The sequence below is a fragment of the Hirsutella rhossiliensis genome (genome assembly GCF_020360975.1).
Source record: "Hirsutella rhossiliensis strain HR02 chromosome Unknown scaffold00007, whole genome shotgun sequence".
Taxonomy (NCBI): Eukaryota; Fungi; Ascomycota; class Sordariomycetes; order Hypocreales; family Ophiocordycipitaceae; genus Hirsutella; species Hirsutella rhossiliensis.
In genome coordinates, this window is record NW_025408673.1 from 2,182,520 (window position 1) to 2,208,580 (window position 26,061).

The 26,061-nt window shown below is 34.9% G+C and overlaps 4 protein-coding genes across 4 annotated transcripts; 3 read left to right on the forward strand and 1 right to left on the reverse strand.

Annotated features, from left to right (window-relative positions):
- Positions 1–20,593: 20,593 nt before the first annotated feature.
- HRG_06983 (ureidoglycolate lyase domain-containing protein) lies at positions 20,594–21,367 on the forward strand (the record flags this gene model as incomplete). The annotated part of the gene is made up of 1 exon (XM_044865454.1): positions 20,594–21,367. One exon carries the CDS (start codon positions 20,594–20,596, stop codon positions 21,365–21,367), a length of 774 nt encoding a protein of 257 aa, XP_044719416.1.
- Positions 21,368–21,920: 553 nt separating this feature from the next.
- HRG_06984 (ureidoglycolate hydrolase) lies at positions 21,921–23,077 on the forward strand (the record flags this gene model as incomplete). Its single annotated transcript, XM_044865455.1, has 3 exons — positions 21,921–22,034; positions 22,120–22,363; positions 22,476–23,077. The coding sequence occupies 3 exons, from the start codon at positions 21,921–21,923 to the stop codon at positions 23,075–23,077; spliced, it is 960 nt and encodes a 319-aa protein (XP_044719417.1).
- A 378-nt stretch (positions 23,078–23,455) lies between these two features.
- On the reverse strand, positions 23,456–24,165 carry HRG_06985 (ribosomal protein l44 domain-containing protein; the record flags this gene model as incomplete). The annotated part of the gene is made up of 3 exons (XM_044865456.1): positions 23,456–23,504; positions 23,555–23,832; positions 24,163–24,165. 3 exons carry the CDS (start codon positions 24,163–24,165, stop codon positions 23,456–23,458), a joined length of 330 nt encoding a protein of 109 aa, XP_044719418.1.
- A 742-nt stretch (positions 24,166–24,907) lies between these two features.
- Positions 24,908–25,970, forward strand: HRG_06986 (coatomer epsilon subunit domain-containing protein; the record flags this gene model as incomplete). The annotated part of the gene is made up of 4 exons (XM_044865457.1): positions 24,908–25,301; positions 25,360–25,502; positions 25,562–25,800; positions 25,862–25,970. 4 exons carry the CDS (start codon positions 24,908–24,910, stop codon positions 25,968–25,970), a joined length of 885 nt encoding a protein of 294 aa, XP_044719419.1.
- Between the last annotated feature and the right edge of the window lie 91 nt (positions 25,971–26,061).

Here is a 26,061-nt window from a genome sequence, read left to right on the forward strand (position 1 = left end):
TAATAATAAGATATAAAATATTGGGTATATCTATATTATTATTAGTAGCGAAAGTTTATAGTTAACTTTTAAAATAGTTTCCTTAACCTTAAACGGTTTAAGTTTCTTAAAATCTAATTTATTACTTAGTCGTTTTATTTTAATATTTTATCGTATAAGGTAGACTATATTTCCCTTTTAAAAGATTAGTCCCTATAATCTTTTCCGATTATAGTAAGTAGATATTCGTTCTCTAATAAATTAAAGTTCTTATTATATTTCTTTATATAATTTTCGTAGCTAATCTACTTATAGTATTGCTCGTTCCGCTTATAGTCCTTATTAAGTAACCTTAAATACTTCTAGGCTATATCTATAATTAGCGTATACTAGTAAGAGCTTAGTTATTTCTATAACTAAGCTATTATAAGCTAGTTACGCTATTAGTAGCTATTTAACTTAATCGTTTTATTCGTAGCTAATATAGTATCGTAAATATTATTTAAGCGTTTAGTTAAGTCGTTCTATTTATCTATTTATTTATAGGTAATAAGCTATACTAAGCTTATATTTCGTCCTTAATTATACTATAAGAGCTTATTAAAATTTAGCTATAAACGTACTTCCTCTATTAAAGATAATCTCGTTTAGTAGTTTATAATTACTAATAATTATTTATAGGAATATATATACTAGCTCTTTTATATTACTTACTTCTTTATATAGTAAAAAGTATCTATACTTCGTTAATCTATTAGTAATAATAAATATACTATCGTACTTAACGTTAGTTATAAGTTCTTTTAACGGTAGTAGCTTTATAATATAGTCGAAAGCTATTAAATCCTATAGTTTCTCTAGTACTAGTAGCGGTTATAATTCTCTATATAGTTTATATCGTTTAGCTTTACTTTATATATAAAGTTCGTATTCTTTAATAACTTATTATACTACTTCCTTAAGCTATAGGAAGTTATATTATCATTTAATCCGTTTTATTATTCTTTAGATTCCTTAGTATCTATATATTAGATATTTATATATATCTTATATAACTTTATCTCGTAATTCTAGTAGTATCTAGATTTTATTTTTATATATTAAAACTTCTAAATATTCTATATCGCATCCGTTTAGTACTTTATATTCTTTTATTTATTTTAGGATCTTCTAATATATTAAGTTATTAGGTTATACTTTAAATATTATATTTAGCTATTATTGCTAGTAGTTCCTATTTTTATTGATTTCTAGGAGCTATCCTTTCGCTATAAGTGCCCTTATATCGTAGTTACTTCGTCGACTAAGGGTATTAGCTCGACCGTTTTCTATTCCTTTTTTATAGATTATTTCGTAGTCGAATTCTAATAAATATTCGGCCTATTAGATCTATCGTCCGTTTAACTATTATATCGTTATAAAATATAAGATATTCTTATAATCTATATAGACCTTAACTTTATATTTACTTCTAAGAAGGTAGTATCGAAATTCCTTAAAAGCTTAAATAATTATAAGGAATTCTTTATCGTAGATAAAGTAATTAAGTTCTACGCTATATAGCTTTTTTAAGTAAAATGCAATTAGTTATAGTCTTCCTTTATTATCTTTTTATCTAATTTATACTCTTAGAGTAAAGTCTAATATATTAGTTTCGAGTTTAATTTATTATTTTAAATCGAAGGTAGTTAAGACTAGTTCTTACGTAATTATAGTTTTAATATATTTAAAAGCTTCGTTAGCTTTATCGTCCTATATAAATTCTTTTTCCTTCTTTATTAAGTCGTATAGTAGTACTATAATTTTTCCGAAATCTTTAATAAATTATCGGTAGTAATTTATAAATCCTAGGAAACTTTATATATCCTTAACGTTCTTTAGCGTTAGCTATTCTTTAACTAAGTTAATCTTATCTTATTATATACGTATCTCTCTTAGTAAGATCGTATATTTAAGGAAGTCTACTTCCTATATATAGAACTTACTTTTCTTTAGTTTAACTAGTAACTTTATATTCTAAAGTACGCGGAGTACCTTATAAACGTATTCCTTATATTCTTTTAGGGTATCCGAGAAGATTAGGATATTATCTAAGTATACTACTATAAAGATATCTAAGTATTCGCGTAGGATATTATTAATTATCCGTTAAAAGGTAGCTAGTATATTTATAAGTCTAAATAGTATTACTAGATATTTAAATAGTCCGAATTTCGTTTTAAAGGCTATTATCTATTCGTATCCCTTTTTTATATATATTAAGTTATAGGCGCCTTTAAGGTTAAGGGCTATAAACTATTTTTTACTATATAGTCGATCTTATAGTTCCGATATAAGCGGTAATAGTATTTAGTCCTTTATTATAATATCGTTTAAGCGTTTATAGTCGATAACTAGTTATAGCTTACCGTTTTTCTTTAGAATAAATATAACTAGATAGCCTACTTTAGATATTAATATTTATATATATCCTTTTCGTAGATTCTTATTAAGGTAGTCGCGTAGCGTTTATAGTTGCTTTTCGTTTAAGTTATAGATCTTATAGAACGTTAAGGTTATTCTATCTTTAAGATAAATTTCGTAGTCTTACTAGCTATATTTAAGTAACCTTATCTTAAGTTCTTTTTTAAAGAGTTTATTATATTTCTAGTATTCCTAGGGGATATTCTTTATTCTATCTTATAGGCTTTATTCTTTCTCTTAAGAGTTAGTTTCTCTTAACTTAAGCTCTTTATTAATTTATTTAAGGTCTTTCCTTAAAGTAGTAATAACTCTTTAAATCTTTATATTATATCCTTTATTCTATTTATATTAAGTGCTAGGTTATATAGCCGTATTAGTTAGTATATAGGTCTTATTAGTCGATTTTATTATATCCGTTAGTTCGGTTACTATTTTTATCTATATCGCTAAAGCCTATAATAATTTACTTAAACGGTTATCCCTTTTATCTTATTTAGTAGCTAAATTATTATAAAATTTTACTTTCTTTTAAATCTACTAGTCTTAGAAACTTATATCTTCGTTCTAACGTAGCTAGCTAGTTTTCTAGTTAATTAGTAGGTTGCTCTCCTATAGCTATAAAAGTCCTAATATAAGGTTATATTTTCTAATATCTATAATATTAAAGTTAACTTATTCGTCGTAGCCTTAGATATTAATATTAAGGTAATTAATCTCTATATTAATAATTCCGTTATTATAGTTAAAGGCCTCTCCTTTAATATTCGTAAGTTTATATAAATCTATCTTATATCTCTATATAAGTTAGTAACGATTAACGACTTTAGGTAAAACGTAATTACCTATCGCGCTATAGTCTAAAAGTATATATACGTAATATCCCGCGATTTAAATATCTAATACTATTTAGTCGCTATAGCTTACCGTTACTATATATAGGGTCCTTAGATCTTATTATATCGTGCTAGTCTATAGCCCTTTTATAGATAGCGTACCTTGTTTTTTACTTAGTCCTTATTCGTTTTATTTAAGTATTCTTCTTTAATTTATTATTAATATCGTTTCTTTATATTTTCGTCGCGTAGTATTATATTAGGGCTTAAGAGACTAATTTCTTATAGCTAATCGAAGATTTCTTATTTCTTAACGCTATATCGTTTATATTATACTACTTCGTAGTTAATTATATACTATACTTTATAATTTTATTCGTTTTTATACTAAAGGTTAAGTTTTCGTTTAGCGTCTTTCTATTTTTATATAGTATTTTTATATCGATTCTTTCTTAGTCGAATATAGCCTATAGCCTTTATATATATTACTAATAATCTTTTAGTGCACCGTTATATTATTTATACTATACTTATACTTTTTTATATTTATAAACTCTATAGTTTAGGTATACGTATTTATTATAATCTTCTTTATTATATTTAATTTGTTATATAAGTCTTTAAAAGATTAATAGTTCGGATACCTTAAAGCGAGTAGCGCTATACTATTCTTCTATTTTAGCGTATTTATAGATTTTATATATCTTTAAAAGATATCTTATTAATAAGCTATAATTATCGCGGCATTTAAGTAGCGTGCTATAATCGGGTTCTAATAATATAACTTAGTCGTTTAGGTAGCGTTAATCGATTTTCTAGTAGTCTAGTTCTATGCTTAAGTAGGGTTTCGAAAGTACTTATTTTTTAAACCTAACTAGGAAGGCGTTATATTATACCTTTATCTAGAAGTATATTATATAATCTAGGTAGACGTATAATATCTATAAAATATACTTATAGTACTTATAAGTAAGTAGTATTTATAAATCGTCTTTAAATTCTCCTTATAGTTACTATTCTCGTTATAGAGCTATAAAGGTATCGACTATAGTAATAGCTATAGCGTAGTCTCCTTTACGTAGTACTAGTTAATATCGAATTAATATAGCTTATTAGTTTTCCGTAAGAATTTAAGGTATTTATTAGGTTCTAATTTTAAGTATTTCCTTAAATTCTTCGAAGTATAGAGCGTATTCTCTAATCGTAGTATTTTCCCTTAGTAGTAAGGGTAGTAGTATAAGTTCGTTCTTATTTTCCGTTTCTCTAAGTATTTCTTATTTTTTAGAGCTTATATCGTCGATACTTCGTTATTCCTCCTTAGGTTATTATCTAAGTTTCGTAAGTATAAGGGCTATATCTATATCTTCTTTATTATATTATTTATAGACTACCTATCGTTATTATCGATTTTTATTTTATATATCTTCCTAGAATCGTTTACCGTTCTTCCTAATCTAGTCTTAGGAGACTCCTTTAAGATAGGGGTATCCTAGTTCTATAAATTTAACTTATTTCTATATTTTAAGATCCCTTCGTTATATTATTATAAGGGTCTTCTTTAATAGCTTTAAGAACTATCCGGTACTGTTTTTATCGCTTAAGTATACTATATATTCGTTATTATAGTATATAGTCTAACTAAGGAGTTTATACTTTAGTTCCTATCTATTAGTAGCGTTTAGGTATTTCTTACCTTCTAGGGCTAGTACCTAGTAGGTTTTCTTCTCCTTATAAGGTTATATATATTCTTTAAAGTAATATCTAAGTTTCCTATAGTTAAAATACTTTCCTTTACTTTTCTATATTATATCTAGATCTATCTTACCTAGGTTAGTTATATAAGCGTAGGTAATAGGAGTTTCGCGCTTCTTTTTATAGTTAGCGCGTTAGGTAAAGTTATTCCTATAAGAAGGGTTCTAGTTTCCTCTTCCTTATTTCTTTTCTTAGCGTCGCGCGTATTATCTATCGTCGATTTATACTACTATAGTAATATAGTCCGAGAGGTTATTAGGTCGATTTTCCTTATAGAGCTCGTCCTTAACTTCTTCTTTAAGCCTATCGTAGAATTATAATATAAGAGGTTCGTTGTCCTAATTAAGCTTTAAGGTAACTTATTAGAACTTTATAATATAATCTAATACTAAGATCCTTTATCGGAGTTCTTAAAGTTTCTATTTAGCTTCTTATTCCTCGTTAGTTATTTTAAATACCTTTATAATAGCTTCCTTAAATCCTTAGAAACTAATAAAGACTTTATCTATCTCGTTATCTCGTCGCGCTAGTTAGTTATCGAGAAAGTCCCTTATAATAGGTCTAAACTAAGCGAGTGCCGTTCTAGATAAATAATTTCCTATATAGAGTACCTTTTCGACTAGGTCTAAGAGTTTAGTAAGATAAAACTAGTAGTAGGCCTTAAGTTAGGTAAGAAAGTCTCGAAGTATACCGTAAGTACTATTAAATAGTCTTAGCTATTTTAGTTTAACTACTTCTCTAAGGTCCCTAACTTATCTATTACCTCCTCCGTTCCTAAGTAACTATACCTTATATTAAAGGGCGATAATTTCGCGTATTATATCCTAAGGCGATATAGTAGCTCTAGAGTTAGTTAATCTAGTTTACTATATAGGTATATTAATAGTTACGATATTACTTAGAGTAACGCGGTATTATACTAAATAAGAGCTTTTAATATATAACGACTAGTATTATTCTTAAAGGATAAACCTATCGAGGGGTTTATATTAATAGATATAATAGGGCGTAGTCTAAGCAATAATAAGTATATTACGTTAGTAATAAGTCGGAGGTCGTAGACTATAGACTATAACTAGGTAATTAAAATTAGAGATAAATCGTAATAAAGATCTATATTAAAAGCTAGAGAGCTATCTATTTAAAGAAGTAAAAGTAAGTAGCTATATATACCTATAGAGACTATCCTTAGATTATAGGCCTAGCTATAATCCCTAACGTTAGATTATATAGAGCGTAGTAATCTCGTTAATCCTAGATTACTTAGATCTCTACGATCCCCTCGATCCTATATCTATTAGATAGTCGTGCCGACTATTTATCCGTTAGACCGTATTACGTACTTAACGCGGTTAACTGTTAGCGGCCTAGTAGCTATAGTTATAATACTTAGTTAGGTTTAAAGGATAAGTACTTTCGAAACCCTACCTAAGTATAAAACTAAACTATTAGAAAATCGATTAACGCTACCTAAATAACTAAGTTATATTATTAGAACCTAATTATAGTATACTACTTAAATACCGCGATAATTATAGTTTATTAACGAGATATCTTTTAAAGATATATAAAATCTATAAATACGCTAAAATAAAGGAATAGTATAACGCTATTAACTTTAAGGTATTTAAACTATTAATCTTTTAAAGACTTATATAATAAGTTAAATATAATAAAGAAGATTATAACGAATATATATACCTAAACTATAGAATTTATAAATATAAAAAAGTATAAGTATAGTATAAACAATATAATAATATATTAAAAGATTATTAGTAATATATATAAAGGCTATAAGCTATATTTAATTAAGGAAAAATCGATATAGAAATACTATATAAAAAATAAAAAGATATTAAACGAAAACTTAACCTTTAGTATAAAAATAAATAAAATTATAAAGTATAGTATATAATTAACTATAAAGTAGTATAATATAAACGATATAGCGTTAAGAAATAAGAAATCTTCGATTAGCTATAAGATATTAGTCTCTTAAGCCCTAATATAATACTACGCGACGAAAATATAAAGAAATAATATTAATAATAAATTAAAGAAGAATACCTAAATAAAATAAATAAAGACTAAGTAAAAAATAAGGTATACTATCTATAAAAGGGCTATAGACTAGTACGATATAATAAGATCTAAGGACCCTATATATAGTAATAGTAAGCTATAGTAACTAAATAGTATTAGATATTTAAATCGCGGGATATTATATATATATACTTTTAGACTATAGCGCGATAAGTAATTACGTTTTACTTAGAGTTATTAATCGTTACTAACTTATATAAAGATATAAGAAAGATCTATATAAACTTATAAATATTAAAGGAGAGGCTTTTAACTATAATAATAGAATTATTAATATAGAGATTAATTACCTTACTATTAATATCTAGGGCTACGATAAATAAATTAACTTTAATATTATAGATATTAAAGAATATAACTTTATATTAAGACTTCTATAGCTATAGGAGAGTAACTTATTAATTAATTAGAAAACTAGCTAGCTATATTAAAATAAAGATATAAGTTTCTAAGACTAGTAAATTTAAAAGAAAGTAAAATTTTATAATAATTTAGCTACTAAATAAGATAAAAGGGATAACTATTTAAGTAAATTATTATAGGCTTTAGCGATATAAACGAAAATAGTAACCGAACTAGCGGATATAATAAAATCGACTAATAAGACCTATATACTAATTAATATAGCTATATAACCTAGTATCTAATATAAATAAAATAAAGGATATAATATAAAGATTTAAAGAGTTATTACTACTTTAAGGAAAGACCTTAAATAAATTAATAAAGAGCTTAAGTTAAGAGAAACTAGCTCTTAAGAGAAAGAATAAAGCCTATAAGATAGAATAAAGAATATCCCTTAGGAATACTAGAAATATAATAAACTCTTTAAGGAAGAACTTAAGATAAGGTTACTTAAATATAGCTAATAGGACTATAAAATTTATCTTAAGAATAGAATAACGCTAACGTTCTATAAAATCTATAACCTAAATAAAAAGTAACTATAAACGCTACGCGACTACCTTAACGAGAATCTATAAAAGGGATATATATAAATATTAATATCTAAAGTAAGCTACCTAGTTATATTTATTTTAAAGAAAAATAATAAGCTATAACTAGTTATTAACTATAGACGCTTAAACGATATTATAATAAAGGACCGAATACTATTACTACTTATATTAAAACTATAAGATTAACTATATAGTAAAAAATAGTTTATAGCCCTCGATCTTAAAGGCGCTTATAACTTAATATATATAAAAAAGGGATATAAATAAATAATAGCATTCAAAATAAAATTCAGACTATTTAAATATCTAGTAATACTATTTAGACTTATAAATATACTAGTTACTTTTTAATAAATAATTAATAATATCCTATACGAATACTTAGATATCTTTATAGTAGTATACCTAAATAATATCCTAATCTTCTTAGATACCTTAGAAGAATATAAGGAATATATTTATAAGGTACTCTATATACTTTAAAATATAAAGTTACTAGTTAAACTAAAGAAAAGTAAGTTCTATATATAGGAAGTAAACTTCCTTAGATATATAATCTTACTAAGAGAGATATAAATATAATAAGATAAGATTAGCTTAGTTAAAGAATAGCTAACGCTAAAAAATATTAAGGATATATAAAGTTTCCTAGGATTTATAAATTACTACTAATAATTTATTAAAGATTTTAAAAAGATCGTAGTACTACTATATAACTTAATAAAGAAGGAAAACGAATTTATATAGGATAATAAAGCTAATAAAGCTTTTAAATATATTAAAACTACGATTATATAAGAACTAATCTTAACTACCTTTAATCTAAAATAATAAATCGAACTTAAAACTAATATATTAGACTTTACTTTAAGAGTATAAATCGGATAAAAAGATAATAAAGGAAGACTATAACTTATTATATTTTATTTAAAGAAGCTATATAGCGTAGAACTTAATTACCTTATTTACGATAAAGAATTCCTTATAATTATTTAAGCTTTTAAGGAATTTCGATACTACCTTCTTAGAAGTAAGTATAAAGTTAAGGTCTATATAGATTATAAGAATATCTTATATTTTATAACGATATAATAGTTAAACGGATAATAGATCCGATAGGCCGAATATTTATTAGAATTTAACTATAAAATAATCTATAAAAAAGAAATAGAAAACGGTTAAGCTAATACCTTTAGTCGATAAAGTAACTATAATATAAGGGCACCTATAGTAAAAGGATAGCTCCTAGAAATCAACGAAAACGGGAACTATTAATAACGATAGCTAAATATAATATTTAAAGTATAACCTAATAACTCGATATACTAAAAGATCCTAAAATAGATAAAAGAATATAAAGTACTAAAAGGATATAATATAGGATATTTAGAAGTTTTAATATATAAAAATAAAATCTAGATACTACTAGAATTATAAGATAAAGTTATATAAGATATATATAAATATCTAATATATAAATACTAAGGAATCTAAAGAATAATAAAATAGATTAAACGATAATATAACTTCCTATAGCTTAAGGAAGTAGTATAAAAAGTTATTAAAGAATATAAACTTTATATATAAAGTAAAGCTAAACGATATAAACTATATAAAGAATTATAACCGCTACTAGTACTAGAGAAACTATAGGATTTAATAGCTTTTAACTATATTATAAAGCTACTACCGTTAAAAGAACCTATAACTAACGTTAAGTATAATAGTATATTTATTATTACTAATAGATTAATAAAGTATAGATACTTTTTACTATATAAAGAAGTAAGTAATATAAAAGAGCTAGTATATATATTCCTATAAATAATTATTAGTAATTATAGACTACCGAATAAGATTATCTTTAATAAAGGAAGTATATTTATAGCTAAATTTTAGTAAGCTCTTATAGTATAATTAAGGACGAAATATAAGCTTAGTATAGCTTATTACTTATAAATAAATAGATAAATAGAACGACTTAACTAAACGCTTAAATAATATTTATAATACTATATTAGCTATAAATAAAACGATTAAGTTAAATAGCTATTAATAGCGTAACTAGCTTATAATAGCTTAGTTACGGAAATAACTAAGCTCTTACTAGTATATACTAATTATAGATATAACCTAGAAGTATTTAAGGTTACTTAATAAGGACTATAAGTAGAATAAGCGATACTATAAGTAGATTAGCTATAAAAATTATATAAAGAAATATAATAAGAACTTTAATTTATTAAACAATAAATATCTACTTACTATAATTAGAAAAGATTATAGGGACTAATCTTTTAAGAGGGAGATATAGTCTACCTTATACGACGAAATATTAAAATAAAATAACTAAGTAATAAATTAGATTTTAAGAAACTTAAACCGTTTAAAGTTAAGAAAGCTATTTTAAAGGTTAACTATAAACTTTCGCTACTAATAATAATATAGATATACCTAATATTTTATATCTTATTATTAAAACTAGTACTATAAAACGCTAAACTATAAGATAAAATTAAAGTTAATAATAATTAGGAATATAAAGCCGAATAAATACTAGATATAAGAAAATAAGGTTAGTAATAGGAATACCTTATTAAGTAAAAGGGATATAAACTAAAGGAAAATACCTAGGAACTACTTAAGTACTTAACCTACTATAGCTCTTTACCTTAATAGTTCTACTAAGCGAACCCTTAATCGGAAATATAGGGTTATTAAGAATAGTATCTTAGTTTAATACGTTTAAGGCACTAAACAATTAAACCTCGCTAATAGTAATAGTTTCCTTATTCGATAAATAAACTAATTTATCTTAAAAAGAACGCGTTATACTATCTTCTTTATTAATAGCTTATATACCCCGCTAAAATAACTTACTACCTCGGTCTTTTAGGAAACGCTTCTATTTCCTAATCTAAGCTAAGCGAGCTATCGCTTCCTTTAACGCTTCTTTTACTTTCCGTTTATCTAAATTAATCTTTTACTATTAATTTATAATATAACGAACTAAAAAAGAAGGAATATTAGTAAAAAGAATAATAAGGAAGGAAAGGGATAAAATAAATAAGCGGACGCTATATTATAACTATTATAAGAACGACTTATAAAAGTATATTTAAAATACCGATTAAAACGCTCGCTAACTTTATAAGTTAGGCTTAACTAAAAATAATAAGAGTAAGGTATAATTTTAATACTATAGATCTTAGTCTAGGATACTAGCTCTAATTATTAACGCGATTTATCGGAATTATAGGAATAGGATTTTTAAATATAATTAGATATACTATTAGTAGTATATCTTAAAAGGATAAAAGAATAAGGAACGATATACTTACGTATAACGTAATAAAGGTATATTTATATATAGCGGCTAAAGTAGTAGGTCTTAAGGATAAGACTAAAAGGAGGGGAGGTATCCTATTATAACTATAGTCTAGTACACCGCGGGGACTAATATATATTATAAGGTTATATAATATAGGGAGTAAGGAATATTAAACGGACCGACGGGCTAATTAAGTTTAGAGCGATAGGTTACTTTAGCGCTCTAACGCTCTACGGCTAAGATCGTAGGATCGCTCTAGCGCTCTAGCGCTCCTAGACGATAGGATTACCTAGCGCTCTTAGCGATCTAAGGAAGCTCTTAAGATATATAAGGAAGGAACGGAACACTCCTTTAAATAGATAGCTTAATAGCTTTTAATATATTATAATTATTACGATCTCTATTATAATCTTATCTTTAATTCTAATTACTTAATTACCTAGTTATAGTCTATAGTCTATAACCTTTAACTTATTACTAACGTAATATATATATTATTACTTAGACTACGCCTTATTATATCTATTAATATAAACCCCTTAATAGGTTTATCCCTTAGGAATAACACCGGTCGTTATATACTAGTACGCGTAAATAGTAAGAGATACCTTTATAGGCGTAGGGATAGGCTTATATAAAGATAGTCGAATTAAGCGCGGATATCCCCTATTATAGCGCTATTAGTATAGAGCTTCGCTTCTATATAAAGTAGCTACGGCTTAAGCTCTATAGAGGAGCTATCGAACTTACTAAGGTATAGTAGTACCGCTCTTAGTCGTGCGGAGCCCTACTATTATAAGAGGCTCTTAATTGCTTAAGCGAACTAAGTATTTCTTAAGGTATATAAGTAAAAGCGGAATTTTAGGAAATTAAGGAATTATATAAGACTATATAATAAAGGGGAAGAAGGAGTATAAGGTAGGATTTTCAACGGAATTTATTAGTAGTATATTAGTATATAGAAGAGGTATTAAAGTTAATAATTCTCTATCTATCTACTAGCGGATATACTATCTTATATAGATAATTATAGCTAAACGGAAGAACCTTTTAGAACTAGATTTAGGCTACTATATAGCCCTAAGACTAGGAAATTCCGTAATACCTCGAGTAAATCTAGAAGTGTCTTAGTTCTACTAATATTTATGTTTAAAGGAGGTTAGTCGTGCCGGTATTCTTAAGAGGTCTTAGCTAGTATTCTAAGCTAGCTTTATTCCTTCGATTCCCGATTATACGATAACCGGCAACCCGTTTAATATATAATAATATATAAAATAACGAGCGATTCTTACTTAATAGGATAAGATTTTATCTATAATTAATATACTACTTATTAGCTTATATAATTAGGAGAGTATATTATAGCTACTTTATTTATAATAAGAATACCGTTCCTTATAGCCTCCCTTAAAGAGTAGATTTATATACTCTTTACTAATTTATTTATAGTAGTATATATATAGGGTATAAACCTAATTTAGGAAAACTATTCTTATACCTTAATAGGATATATAAAAACCTATTCTTTCTTAGGAAAGAAATCCTTAGGTATATACTAATAGAAAAACCTATAGTAGGAAAAATCTATAGTTATAATAATTATTTATAGGATAACCTTATATAAAGTAAAACCTATTATTACTAGGAAAATCTTAATAGATAAAAACCTAGTAAATATTTCTTAGGAAACCTAAAAAGGAAAAACCTAGTAGGGGAAAGATATAGAAAGTATAAGAAATATCTAAAAACCCCTTTTAATTGCTTAGGAACTTATATTAAGAATAGACCGTCTTTAAATTTATAGAGTAATCTAGGTCTTAATTGCTTTATAAAAATATTAGCTATATTATCTTTTAATTTAATATAAAAAACTCTAATTTCCTTTCTTATACTAGTTCTAGTATAGTAATAGGCTAATCTTATATACTTAGACCTTTTATAAAATTCCGGATTTTCTACTAATTTAATAGTAGTAGTATTATCCGTTAAAATAAGAGGTATAGTATTAAGAATCTTAATAGATAGATCCTTAGTAATATTTTTAAAAGCATATTTAAATAAATAGCTTCTTTATTTGCCTCCTAAGGCTAATATACTCTACTTAGGTATAAAGGGCAATAGCCTTCACTTAGCTTATTATTATTATTATATATAAAAATAGTAACCGGAAAAGGATTTTCCGTCTATTAAATCCGACGCCTAGCTAGAGTTAGTAAAACCCTTTATATATAAATAGGTAAAAGGGATATTATAATTATATTTAATCTTTAGGCTAGGGAATTTATTTAAATATTTCTAAATTATATTTAAAGCCTTAAAATATATCTCGTCGGGCTTAGCCGCGAATCTAGCATAGGAAATTATAGAATATAAGATATCTAGCCTAGTAAATAAGGCTAAGTATAATAGAGATCCTATTTCTTTCTAAAATTATAATATACCTTCCTTAGAAGGTAATTCCTTTACTTTTATAAGCTTAAAGCCTACTATAGCGGGTAAATTTAAAGTTCCTAAACCTTCTTTATTAAATTCCTTTAATTTATTTAAGGTATAATTTTCTTAGGATATATATAGCTCTTTATTTTCTCGGTTTATTATAATATTTAGACCTAAGAAGTCTTTTATATCTCCTAAAATAGTAAAATCTAGGAATTTAGATAATTCTTTAAATAATCTTTCTTTTATTATAGATTTAGAGGGCCCTACTATAAGAAAGTCGTCGACGTAAATTACTAAGGCTATACTATAGTCCTTATTTATAAATACTCCTTTATCTATTAAAAGAGGAAGAAATCCGAGATTATTTAGTATAATTTTTAAATAATTATACTAGAGCTTAGGACTTTATTTTAGGCTATATAATGCTTTCTTTAGCTTTGCTTTAATTTAACCGGTTTTATATAGGTCTAGGAATTTAGTTAATTTAATTCCTTTAGCTCTATAAGCTAATCTATATTTTAAATAATATTCTTTAAGAGCGTATTCTTCGTAGCCTATAAGAAGATCGATATATACTTCGCTATCTATATCGGTATATACGAAGGCATTTATTATATCTATCTATAAAGCTTCGAATTCGTAGATAATAGCTAAAATAAGTAGAATTCTAATAGATTTAGGTCTAGCCGTAGTCGAGAAGGTATCTAGGAAATCTAAGCTATAGATCTACTTAAATCCCTATATTACGAAACGGGCTTTATATTTTATTATATTATTTTAACTATCCTTCTTAATAGTATAGACCTAGTGGCTCCTATAGCCTCCTATCCCTAGGAGGTAGGAAAATTCCTAAGTTTTATATTTAATTAGCTAGCTAATTTCCTTAATTATAGCTTCTTTCTAAAATGCTACTTTAGGGCTATTTATTGCCTATTTATAGGTCTTTAGAATTTTTAGATCCTAATTTTCTATACTAGCTAGAATTAACTCTATAAAATCGTAGTTTAGAAATAAATTAACGTTAGGGTATTCGATATAGTTAGAATTAAACCCTTCTAGCTTCTTAGGTAATTCTACTACTATTTTACTAGTAGTAGGAATAAGATCGTTATTTAAAGACTCTTCTTTTATAAAGGGCAAGGGACTTTTATCTCTAGGTTCTTTAGTAGCTTCCTCTATAGGGATATAGCTTTCTAGCTTATCTTTATTTAGAATATAATTAAAATCAAAGGTATTATTACTACTAGAAATTTCTAGATTTTTTATAAATTTATTTTCTAGTATAGTAATATCTCTAGAGATAGTAATCTTTCTCTTAGTAAAATCCTAGATTTTATATATATTTTCTAAATAGCCTACTATTATTCCCTTAAAAGCTCTATTATCTAGCTTATCTTTAGGGTCTTTATTCTTATAATATATAAGGCTTCTAAAGGTCTTAATTTTATTTAAGGTCTCGAAGGGTAGTATTATATTATCCCTCTTTTTTATAGGACTTTTAAATCCTATCGTAGAATACGGTAAGCTATTATATAAATAGGTAGCTACTAAAACAGCTTCTCCTTATAGATATTTAGGAAGCCTAGTAGTAAATAAAAAAGCTCGTACTTTTTCTAATATAGTACGATTTATTCTTTCTATTCTACTATTAGATTCCGAGTATTATTAGAAAATGCTTCTCTAATCCTAGTATTTTTAGGGTTATTTTCACCCTATTTTTAAATTCTAGGAACCTATCTAGAGCTTCTCCCTTTTTTCGAAGAAGGTATATTTCTAGATATTAGGTTCCTACGTCTAGGAAAGAAATATAATAGTAATATTTATTATAAGTAGGTACTTTAATTAGCTCCTAAATATCTAATACTATTTTTTCTAAATAGGCATAAGACTTATACGAAGGTTATTTATTAACCTTATTTATTGCTTTAGCTTTAATATATATTTCGTATTACCTTATTTTATTTTCCTCTTTTAAAGGCATTTTTATATCCTTATTATATCTTTTTAATATTTCTAAAATAGCCCTATTATTTATATGCCCTAAGCGTAAGTGCTAAGTATAAAAATCTATATCCTTTGCTTTTAAAAACGTAATAAGGATCGATTAGCTTTCTAATAAAGGTTCTATAGGAATATAATATAATTTATTTCTAAGAAATCCTTTAGTAAGGACCTTAGCCTTATTATCTAATAAAAGGACTTTATTTCCTCTTATTAAGGCATAGGTATTATTAAAATAAGATTAGGATAGTATATTTACCCTAATTTAGGTATATAAAAGCAGTCTCGAAGGATATACCTTTTCTACTATATAGGAACTTAAATACTAAGTCCCCTTTCCTTTTAATAATAAAAAGGAAGCTTTTCCCTACCAAACTTTACATTTATTTTCTTTATAGTTAATAAGGAAATTCTTATTAGATACTATATACCTAGTAGCTCCGGTATTATAGATAAAATTAAAGATCCTTTTATTCTTATAACTAGGAAATCCTCCTTCTCTTACCTTTAAAACTAATTCCTTTATTCTAGGAATTAAGGCTTCTAGAGGTCCTAAAAGAGAGTCTTTATTAGCTTCTACTATAGGGGTATTTATAGAGGTTAAAATTACCTCTAAATCCTTAGACGTTTATATAGGGGTCGGAGCCCTAGAAAGGTCTATAAGGTCGATATCTAGGTCTATATTTTCTTACGAAGCTATATTTAAGACCTTATTACTATCGTCCGAATCGGACTCTAGCTCTATAATTCGAGCCTTCCTTCTTTTATTAGTAGTAGAAACACTACTAGAAGGGGATTTCTTCCTAGAAGAAGAAGATAAAGAAGAAGATTTTCTCTTCTTAGAAATTTAAGTCCTATCGTCCTTCTTTCCTTTATTTAAAACCTAATAAGTAGGAGCCTTATTCGGGTATAATTTATAGCAATTTACTATAAAATGCCCTGGTTTTTTATATTCCTTATAATAAGGAGTATCTATAGAATTTCTATAGGATTTCTAAGGCTTCCTTCGTATTAGGAAGGCTTTCTCTAAAGATTTATCTATATCCTTTATTCTTCTAGCTTCGTCTAAAAGACTAGCTATTAGGGATTCGAGGGTAAACGCTATAAAATTTTACCTAAGGCTCTACGTAATATTTATAATATAGCTTCTAAATTCCTTATTAAGGCAATTAAGAATCTATGCTATAAGGATAACTTCTAGAATTTCTATATTATAGGATTTTAAATCCTTATAGATTTCTTTTACCTTATAAAGGTATTTCTTTAAATTAGAGCCCGAGGGACTAAGATTAAAGAGCTGCTTTATAAGTAAATAATTCGACGAGAAATTCGACGGATTATATAGCTTTATAAGCTTATCCTAAGTAGCTTTAGTATTTATTAAATGCTTAATTTACATTAAAGGGCTATCTTCGACTTAAAGAAAAATCTAGGATAAAGCTTCTATAGTCTTTATATGATTTTCTTACTCTAAGGTAGCGATAAGCTTTTCCTTAGTAAGGATAGCTCTTACCCTTATAGTCTAAAGAGTATAATTTAAATTTCCCTTAAGTCTAGAGAATTTATATTCTTTCTATCTACCTATTTTATATAAATTCGGTATTATTTCATTCGTAGGGATCGAGAAGTCTAGGCGGGAGTTTAAGAGCGTAGGAAGGTAGAAAAAGTCGTTAAGGGGATTTTCAAAAGGAATTTTAATCGGGTATTTCGATAAGGAATTTCAAAGGTATAAGTTAATTTCCCGGCTTAAAAGGAGTAAGCCGGGCTTATAACCTCTTAAGGTATATAAGCAAAAGCGGAATTTTAGGAAATCAAGGAATCAAGTAAAACTACGTGATAGAGGGGAAGAAGGAGTATAAGGTAGGATTTTCAACGGAATTTATTAGTAGTATATTCGTGTATAGAAGAGGTGTTAAAGTTAATAATTCTCTATCTATCTACTAGCGGACATGCTGTCTTATATAGACAATTATAGCTAAACGGAAGAACCTTTCGGGACTAGATTTAGGCTACCGTATAGCCCTAAGACTAGGGAATTCCGTGATACCTCGAGTAAATCTAGAAGTGTCTTGGTTCTACTAATATTCGTGATTAAAGGAGGTTGGTCGTGCCGGTGTTCTTAAGAGGTCTTAGCTAGCATTCTAAGCTAGCTCTGTTCCTTCGATTCCCGATTATACGATAACCGGCAACCCGTTTAATGCATAATAACATGCAAAATAACGAGCGATTCTTGCTCTATAGGATGAGATTTTGTCTATAATTAATATACTACTTATTAGCTTATATAATCGGGAGAGTATATTATAGCTGCTTTATTTATAGTAGGAACACCGTTCCTTATAGTATTACGTTCGCCTTAATTTTACGACTATAGGAGTGCGGATATTTCGCGTGCGTATATACCGGCGCGGGCGGTTTAACTAGACTAGGTAATTAAACGTCGGCTTTAAAGGCAGCTAAAAATAGCTATTCTATATATAGGGATACGGAGAGGGTAAAATAAAGGGTAGATTATACTATTACGGAGTTAGTAGGGGCGTAGGCTTCGGTGCGGTCTATTAGAAGAAGGTTAATAATCTATAAGGGGGAAAAGGAAGAGAAGTACGGGCCTAGCCTATATAGGCGTAGAGGCCGCTTATATATAAACTTAGCCTAGACCCTAGTCTTGGCCTATATAGGGCAAAAGCCCTTATAGGTAGTAGATAAAGCTATTATAATAATAAATAAAGAACTTAAGCCCCTATTAAAAGAAAAGTAGGAACTTAATAACGGCTTACGAAGACTATATCTCTATTAACTTCTTAGACCTAAACCTCGATAGAAATTTAACTAAAAGTTAGGCAAGCTTATATAAGGCTCTAAGTATAGTAGAATCGACTAGTTCTACTACTAAAAGAAGATTCTTCTTCCTAAGCTCTTTCCCTTTACTAAAGAGTATAAGGCTAAGCTTTCTAGGACGATTATATAAGAAGATAAGGCTCTTGCCTATAACTACTATATTTAGCAATGATTCTATAATTCTTATAATATTTAACGGCTTTATTAGTACGGTAACTCGCTTAACCTTAACGCTATTAAGCTAGCTTAGCTATAGATAAAAAGAACGACTATAAAGAAGGGCGCGCTAAAGAGCCGAGCTAAGGCTATCACGGCTTAGGATCTTATTTAAAAGGAGCTACTATAAGAAAAGATATAGGCTTAAATTAAACGAATCCCTCGTTATATATAGAAAATAATTAAACTTAAGGGCGGTAATAAATATCGTAAGGGCAGGCTAGATTAAGTATAAGCTAGGAACGGTATTATAGTAATTTAGTTACTACTTCCTTTTTCCTTATAAGGTTTAATTTAGCGTGGCTAATAACTTTTAAAAGCTATATCTATAGTGTTTTCTAGGTAGGCGGGTATCGCCTATAGCCGTAATAATACGGCCGGCGAATTCCCTTAGCTAGAGATACGTTAGGGGGAGCCTAAGGGCGGCTTAGGTAAGAACCTAATCTTAGAGGTGTTTCTCTTGCTCTCGGCTAAGCCTCTAATAGCATTCGTATGCCTCTCTCTTCGGTTAGGCACCTTTAAGGCGTTTCTAAAGTATCGTCCTTAGAATACCCTACTTCTGACTAGCCTATACTTAACTTATACCGAATTTAATATTAGCTAGAGCGTTCTAAAGCTAATCTTCGGTATATTTAGAAAGCTAAGATATTGCTAATTCGAATAATGTTTTTTTAATAATAATTAAGTATAAGATATACGAGAATTCGCGGTTATAATGCACGAGTTAGTCGGCGAGTCGGTGTTATAGAGACGTGCCCTTAAGTGGGTGTGCCCCTAAGTGGGTGAGCTGACTTAATACGCTTTTGCCGTCCCAGGCACCTAGTGGTCAGAGCATTCACTGTTACAGTAGCTGCACGGGAGTGCCTGCCCTCTCCCCAGAGACTCAGAACAAGGCGCAGGCTGAGTCGCCAATGTTGGTCGATCTTTACCGTCGTCGTCTAGTTGGTCCGGATAAGGCGACCGCTGATTCGGTACTCACGGAGGTAAGAACTTGAGATCATCTTCGTCGACACCGATGAAGAGGTTGAGATTCAGGCTGCAGACCGACAACGTCCCGTCTGATCGCTTATTTACACCATGGAGGGAGGACAAAGTTCTCGACATGTATATTCCGTCGTAAACTTGGACATTTTTGTTCCAGTCACGTTGAACTCTCCATCATCGACACCGACGTGGTGGTCGAAATCGATTGTGACCACCTTCATGACCCTGTTGCCATCTTTGGAGAAGAGCAGTACTTTGGTTCCTTCCAGCCAGCACTTTAATTAGGGCTCGGCAGGTTAGGGGAACACTGGGTGCAGGAATATGGATGGAGCACGTGGTCAGTTTCCAAGACGCTGAAGGATCTACTAGTATTCAAGACGCAAAGCCCTGGGAGGCACTACGTAATTACAAGAGGCGCGGGGCGGGCTGGCACCGGTACGTATCTTGAGAATGAGCCGTGAGTGCAATATGTGAGTGCAAATAGTGCTCCGTACTAACTGACAGTACTCCTCTTCATACTCAGATCGTGTCCTGGTTTATTAATCCTAACATCGACTTCTCCTCCAGCCTTTGCAAAAGTGATCACTTGAGCCTAACCAACCAGCCACACACCCACCCGTCCGATTCGCTCCTGGGCAGACGCCCGTGAGCGGGGCCCAGGCGGCCCTCAAACTGCTCTCTGCCACGACAAAATGGCAGCCGCGGCGACGGTGCGGCTGGGCGCCGGGGAACACTTCGAGGTCCAGGCCGAGCCGCTGACGGCCGCGAGCTTCGCGCCCTTTGGCAGCGTCGTGGCCAACCCGCGGCCCGACGTCGACCCCGGACGGGACCACGGCGGCCTCGTCCTGCCGCCCAACGCCGTGTCGGCCAACCAGGGATCCGCCATCCAGTACCGCGACGTGGGCTGCGTGTGCAACCTTTACGACCAGGCGCCGAGTGGAAGGGGCGAGCCCAGGATGAGCGTGTTTGTGTGCGCCGCTCGGGGCGGAGGCGGTGACGGGGAGGACTCGTCGGCAGTGCTGCTCCCCATTCGCTTCCTGGAGCGCCACCCGTTCACCACGCAGACCTTTTCGCCCCTGCGCTCCTCGGCGAGCACATATCTCGTCGTCGTCGCGCCGAGCCTCGCATCTCCAGGTCCGCTCGACTCGACCCTTGGCCCCCGGCCAGCAAACCCGCCGCCACCGCTGCCTGGCACCGGCGGCGGCGGGCTGCCGGACCTGCGGCGGGCGCGAGCCTTTGTCTCATCGGACGCGCAGGCCGTGACGTACGGTGCGGGCACCTGGCACGCGCCCATGATGGTGCTGGGCCGCCGCGGCGAGGCGCTGGCCTTTGTCGTGACGCAGTTTGCCAGCGGCGTGCCGGCCGAGGACTGCCAGCTGGTCGAGTATGTGGCGGCCGAGGGGGGGGCCGAGATTGGGATTCGTGTCCGCGTTGAGGGGACGCCGAGGGTGCGGGAGAGGCTGTGATTTTTTATTTATTTGTGAAATGCGTTGATACGGCCAAGACGCTGTCTGGGTCTCTTCTTTGGTTGCTGTTTGTCTAGGAGACGTGGTGTTTCTTTCTAATTACTTGGCAGAGCGAATGTAGTAGACCTGGTCTCAACTTTCAGTTCGCCCGCAACATGTATACAAAGAGGCGCCCGATACACTCTTGCTCTCTTATACAGTGACCCTTATACAGTGACCTTTTGAATCGGCCTCACGACGACCAAAGATGCAGGAAGCGAAACTGCGTCCATCAACAATAAACGAGCGCCGCCTCGCACTGCGTCTGCAGGAACCAAGTCAAGTCATTAGTCATATCCAACCCCGTTTGTCGTGAAGGCGGCGACGGAGGATGAAATCACTGAATGCACCTCCATACAGGAAGAGGGAGCAGCCAAGCAAGATACGTTAGCTTCGGCGACTGTTCCATTAGTGTACAAACTGCTCCCCTGTCTCTCAATACCTGTCATATACTTCATCTACGGACGCTCCCAAGCCACTTCACCACACCATCTAGGCATCCACTCGGAGCGCCATGGCCGACCATGCCAACGCCGCAACCACCGAGCCCAAAGACCTCTCCGGCATCGCCCCCGCGCCGGGCGAGAACCCCTATTCCGCTCTGATCAACGCCAGCGGCGACAACCACGTAAGCAGCCATCAAGCAAGCCCTCCCTACCTGCATGGATCCTTTCCTAGTTATGAAGCGGGAGCTCACGCCGGTCACGGTCCAGGAGGATATGCAGCGGCTCTACGCCGCCCACCGCACGCGCCGCAACGCGCAGCAGCGGGACAAGTTCCTCTCTCCAGACTTTCCCGGCCTCGTCGTGGATCAGCACCTGCTGCGGCTGGAGCGGCCGGCCGTCGAGCCCGGGTTCCGCGATGAGCGGAATTGTCTCGTCTTGTGGGCGAGGCCGCCTGTCCATCTGCTCCGCTTGGCCGAGAAGCTGCAGGAGATGCTGAAGCAGGCTGCGCCGAGTGAGTCTGCTGTCTCGCGTCGCTTGGTTGGAGTCGCGGGATGAGACAAGGATGAGCTTGATGGTGGTGAGGCGGTGGTTGTGAGGGCTTCATACGCTGACTTGTGGCCCAGAAGTCTGGCTCATGCCCACATACAAGATGCATCTCACCACCCTCGAAGTCGCCTTCTGCAAGACGCCAGACCAAATCGCCGCCCTCGTCTCGACCCTCCGCCCAGCCCTGCCCCGCATAACCTCCTACACGCACTCCCACCGAGCCCGCCTCGTCAAGCCCGCCATCTCCTACGACCTCTCCGCCTTTGCCCTGTCCTTCCTCCCGGCCGCGGGCGAGCCGCCCCTGTCCCCGACCCCGACCCTCCCCGACGACCCGCCGCCGCAGGGCGACTCGTACACGTACCACCACCTCCGGCGTGACATCTTCGGCCTCGTGCGCGCCGCCGGCGTCGAGGTTGCGTCGCGCTACCAGGTGCCCAGCGCGCACATCACCTTGGGCCGGTATCTAGACGAGACGGATCACGACACACCCGAGAAGAGGAAGGCGTGGATCGGGGCCATTGACCGCGTTAATCAGTGGTTGGAGACAGGGGTCTGGGACAAGCTTGACGCTGAGTTTATCGGGGAGTGGGTTGTCGGGCACGAAAAGGGGCTGGATGCGAGAAACGGAACTCTGTGGTACGGGGACGGCAGGACCATCACCGTCGGCGAGGGTTTCTAGAGCACCTGAACCGGAAAGGAAACGGCGACAAGGCGACAACCAACTCACGCAGTGCCATTCATATCGTCATCACCGCTTCCTCGCCCCCAGCCACGGACGTCTTTCCCCTCGCCTGATGAAATATATCCTGCTCGACGTCTTAACTCATCGCCACCTTTTGTACCGCCCGTTCGTGAGTGGCAAGACTCCCCGCCGGCGACCCCATGGCTTATCGCACGCAGAGTTGTCGCAGAGTCTGGACATAGAGAATCTCTTTGATTGATTCCCTATGAACCTTTGCCCTCAATGAGGACGTGTACCCCGCCTTCGCCCATGTCCGTGATGCCCAAATGCCGCAAGCAGAAGCACGAGAAATGGAGTGACCCAAACACAATGCACTTAGAACACCAGAGCCGCACCCTTTGTCTTCTTGTCGCCACTGTGTGTCCTGTCAGCACGCGCCACCGCCGCACCGGGGCGAGTCCGGGAATCACGTACCCCAGCTCAAAGTGCTTGCATCGCTTCAGCGCCAGCTGGCACTTGGTCTTGCACTTGACGCACTCCAATCTCAACACGACCTTCTTGGTCGTCTTGGCCTTCTTGTGGAAGACGGGCTTGGTCTGACCACCGTAACCGGACTGCTTGCGGTCGTATCGTCGCTTACCCTGGGCAAACAGGGAGGCCTTGCCGGCCTTGTACTGGGTGACCTTGTGCTGGGTGTGCTTGCGGCACTCCTTGCCCTTGCAGTAGGTGTTTCGGGTCTTGGGGATGTTGACCTGTTGTCAAGTCAGCCTCTCACTCTTGAGACGGCGCGCGGCCGCCCGATGGTGCCCAGAGTCGAATCGCGGTTGCCGGTGCACGAGACAGTCCTGAGGCCAAGTCGTTCTAGTTGGTTTTGCACAAGTATCAGTCTATCGCGACGCGCTGCTCGGTCTGGAAATGTGTCGTCGTGAGTTGTCGCTTGGTATTGTGCTTGGTGTCGACTGGACTTGGTTCGGGACTGTCGTCGTGCACCGGCAATCGGTCGCGCTCTTGGAAATTAAATCGATCGGCGTGATACCCGGAGAGATCTTGATGCGCAGAGGGAGAGGCAGTAGAGAACGTACCATCTTGACGACGTTGCGCGGAGTCGCTGCTGTGTGTGTGGTGATGATGGAATCCCAAGGCCGAGTTTGGGAGGATTTGGTGATTTTTCGCTTTGTGGGTGACTAGGGTCGGCGCCATTCCGGGCTGGGGAGGTTGTGGCTCAACAAGCAACCGTCAGCCACATTTTCGCCTCGCCGTCAGGGCTGCATGGCGGGCACGTGATGAGGCTAGTTAGATTTGGGCGTCCCACTCAAGCCGAAGCCGTTGCGGCATTTCTCACCCTCGGATTAATTATCCGCAAGGCACCATGCAGAAACCGGCGCAATCACTGTCCGTTGTGTTTGCTGTCCGAGTTATCCCCTTCTTCGTACAACAGTGGTAATTTTCGGAGCCTGTGGCTGCAAACCGCCTTGAACCTGGCAGAGTTCGCATAGACAGAATTCATCTTCACAGTTTCGCTTAGTGATGGTTGATATCTGTCACTGAATGCAAAATCACAGACAACAAGGCCTTGGCTGAGCAGGACCTTTTTCCTCTTAGCCTTCTTTGACCCAGTCGAAGAGCGCCAGGAGACTTTGTTGCTTGCTTCTCATCGCAAGTATACTCACGCAAGTGGCGTCAAGGGAGACGAGTTACTTAGTCATCAAGCTATCCCCAGCAAGGGGACACCATTGGCTGCTGAATGACAGTGTTCTTTATCAGCCGATATAACCATCGAGCCTCCAGCCCAGCATCAGGCAAAGACATTCCTCGCCATAGCCCATCATGGACCCCTACTCAGCCGAGGGCGAGCTCATCAACATCCACAACCACTTCCACCAGGGACAGTACCAGCAAGTCGTCGACTTCGACACGTCGTCCTTCTCGCCCGACAACGCCCTGCCCGCGCGCGTTCTGCAGCTGCGGGCGCGCATCGCCCTCGGCCAGGCCGACGACGTCCTCGCACAGGTCCGCGGCAACTCAGAGCCTGAGCTGGCCGCCATTGCGGCCCTGGCTGAGCAGTCCCTGGGCAAGACCGACTCGGCCCTGCAGGCCATCGAGACGCTCGCTGCATCCGCGGCAGACAACGTCACCGTCCAGGTTGTGGGCGCCATCGTGCTGCAGGCCGCTGGAAAGTCGGAGGAGGCTCTGGCGCTGCTGTCGCAGCATCAGGCTAGTCGTGAGTGGCGAGGCGCGCACGGGGGCGATGCGTACCGAGCTAACGCTTGGCATAATAGTCGAGGCCGTCGCTCTGATCGTGCAGATTCAGCTGCAACAGAACCGAACCGACCTCGCTATCAAGGAAGTCTCGGCCGCGCGGAGATGGGCACAGGACAGCCTCCTGGTCAACCTGGCCGAGTCGTGGGTCGGCCTGAGAGTGGTGGGCGACATGTTCCCCTTCCGTGGTGCGATCCTGAAGCTGACTATTCTCCTCTACAGGGCGGTGAAAAGTACCAGCAGGCATTCTACGTGTACGAAGAGCTCGCGCAGGCTCCCTCGACGACATCGATACGGACCCTCGTTTCGCAGGCAGTCTGCGAGCTGCACCTGGGCCGCCTGGAAGAGGCGCAGGCTGCCCTGGAACAGGCGCTGAAGAAGGAGCCGGAATACGTCGAGGCCATTGCCAATATGCTCGTCCTCAACGTCATAAACGGAAGCGACGATTCCGAGCTTACCGCGTGAGTGCCCATTGTTGCTGGCGCTCAGCGCGAGACCCTTGCTGACTTACACACGTCTCAGATCACTCAGAAAGTCCGACCCGAACCACCAAATGCTCGTTGATCTGGAGGAGAAGAGCGCACTGTTTGACAAGGTAGCGACCAAGTACAGTGCCAAGGTTGCCTCGTGAAACGAATGATACATGAAGATGGCGTGGTCACGGTGCAGAGATAACCGGAGACCTGCATAGAAATCTGAGTGATCAAATCATTCATATCCAG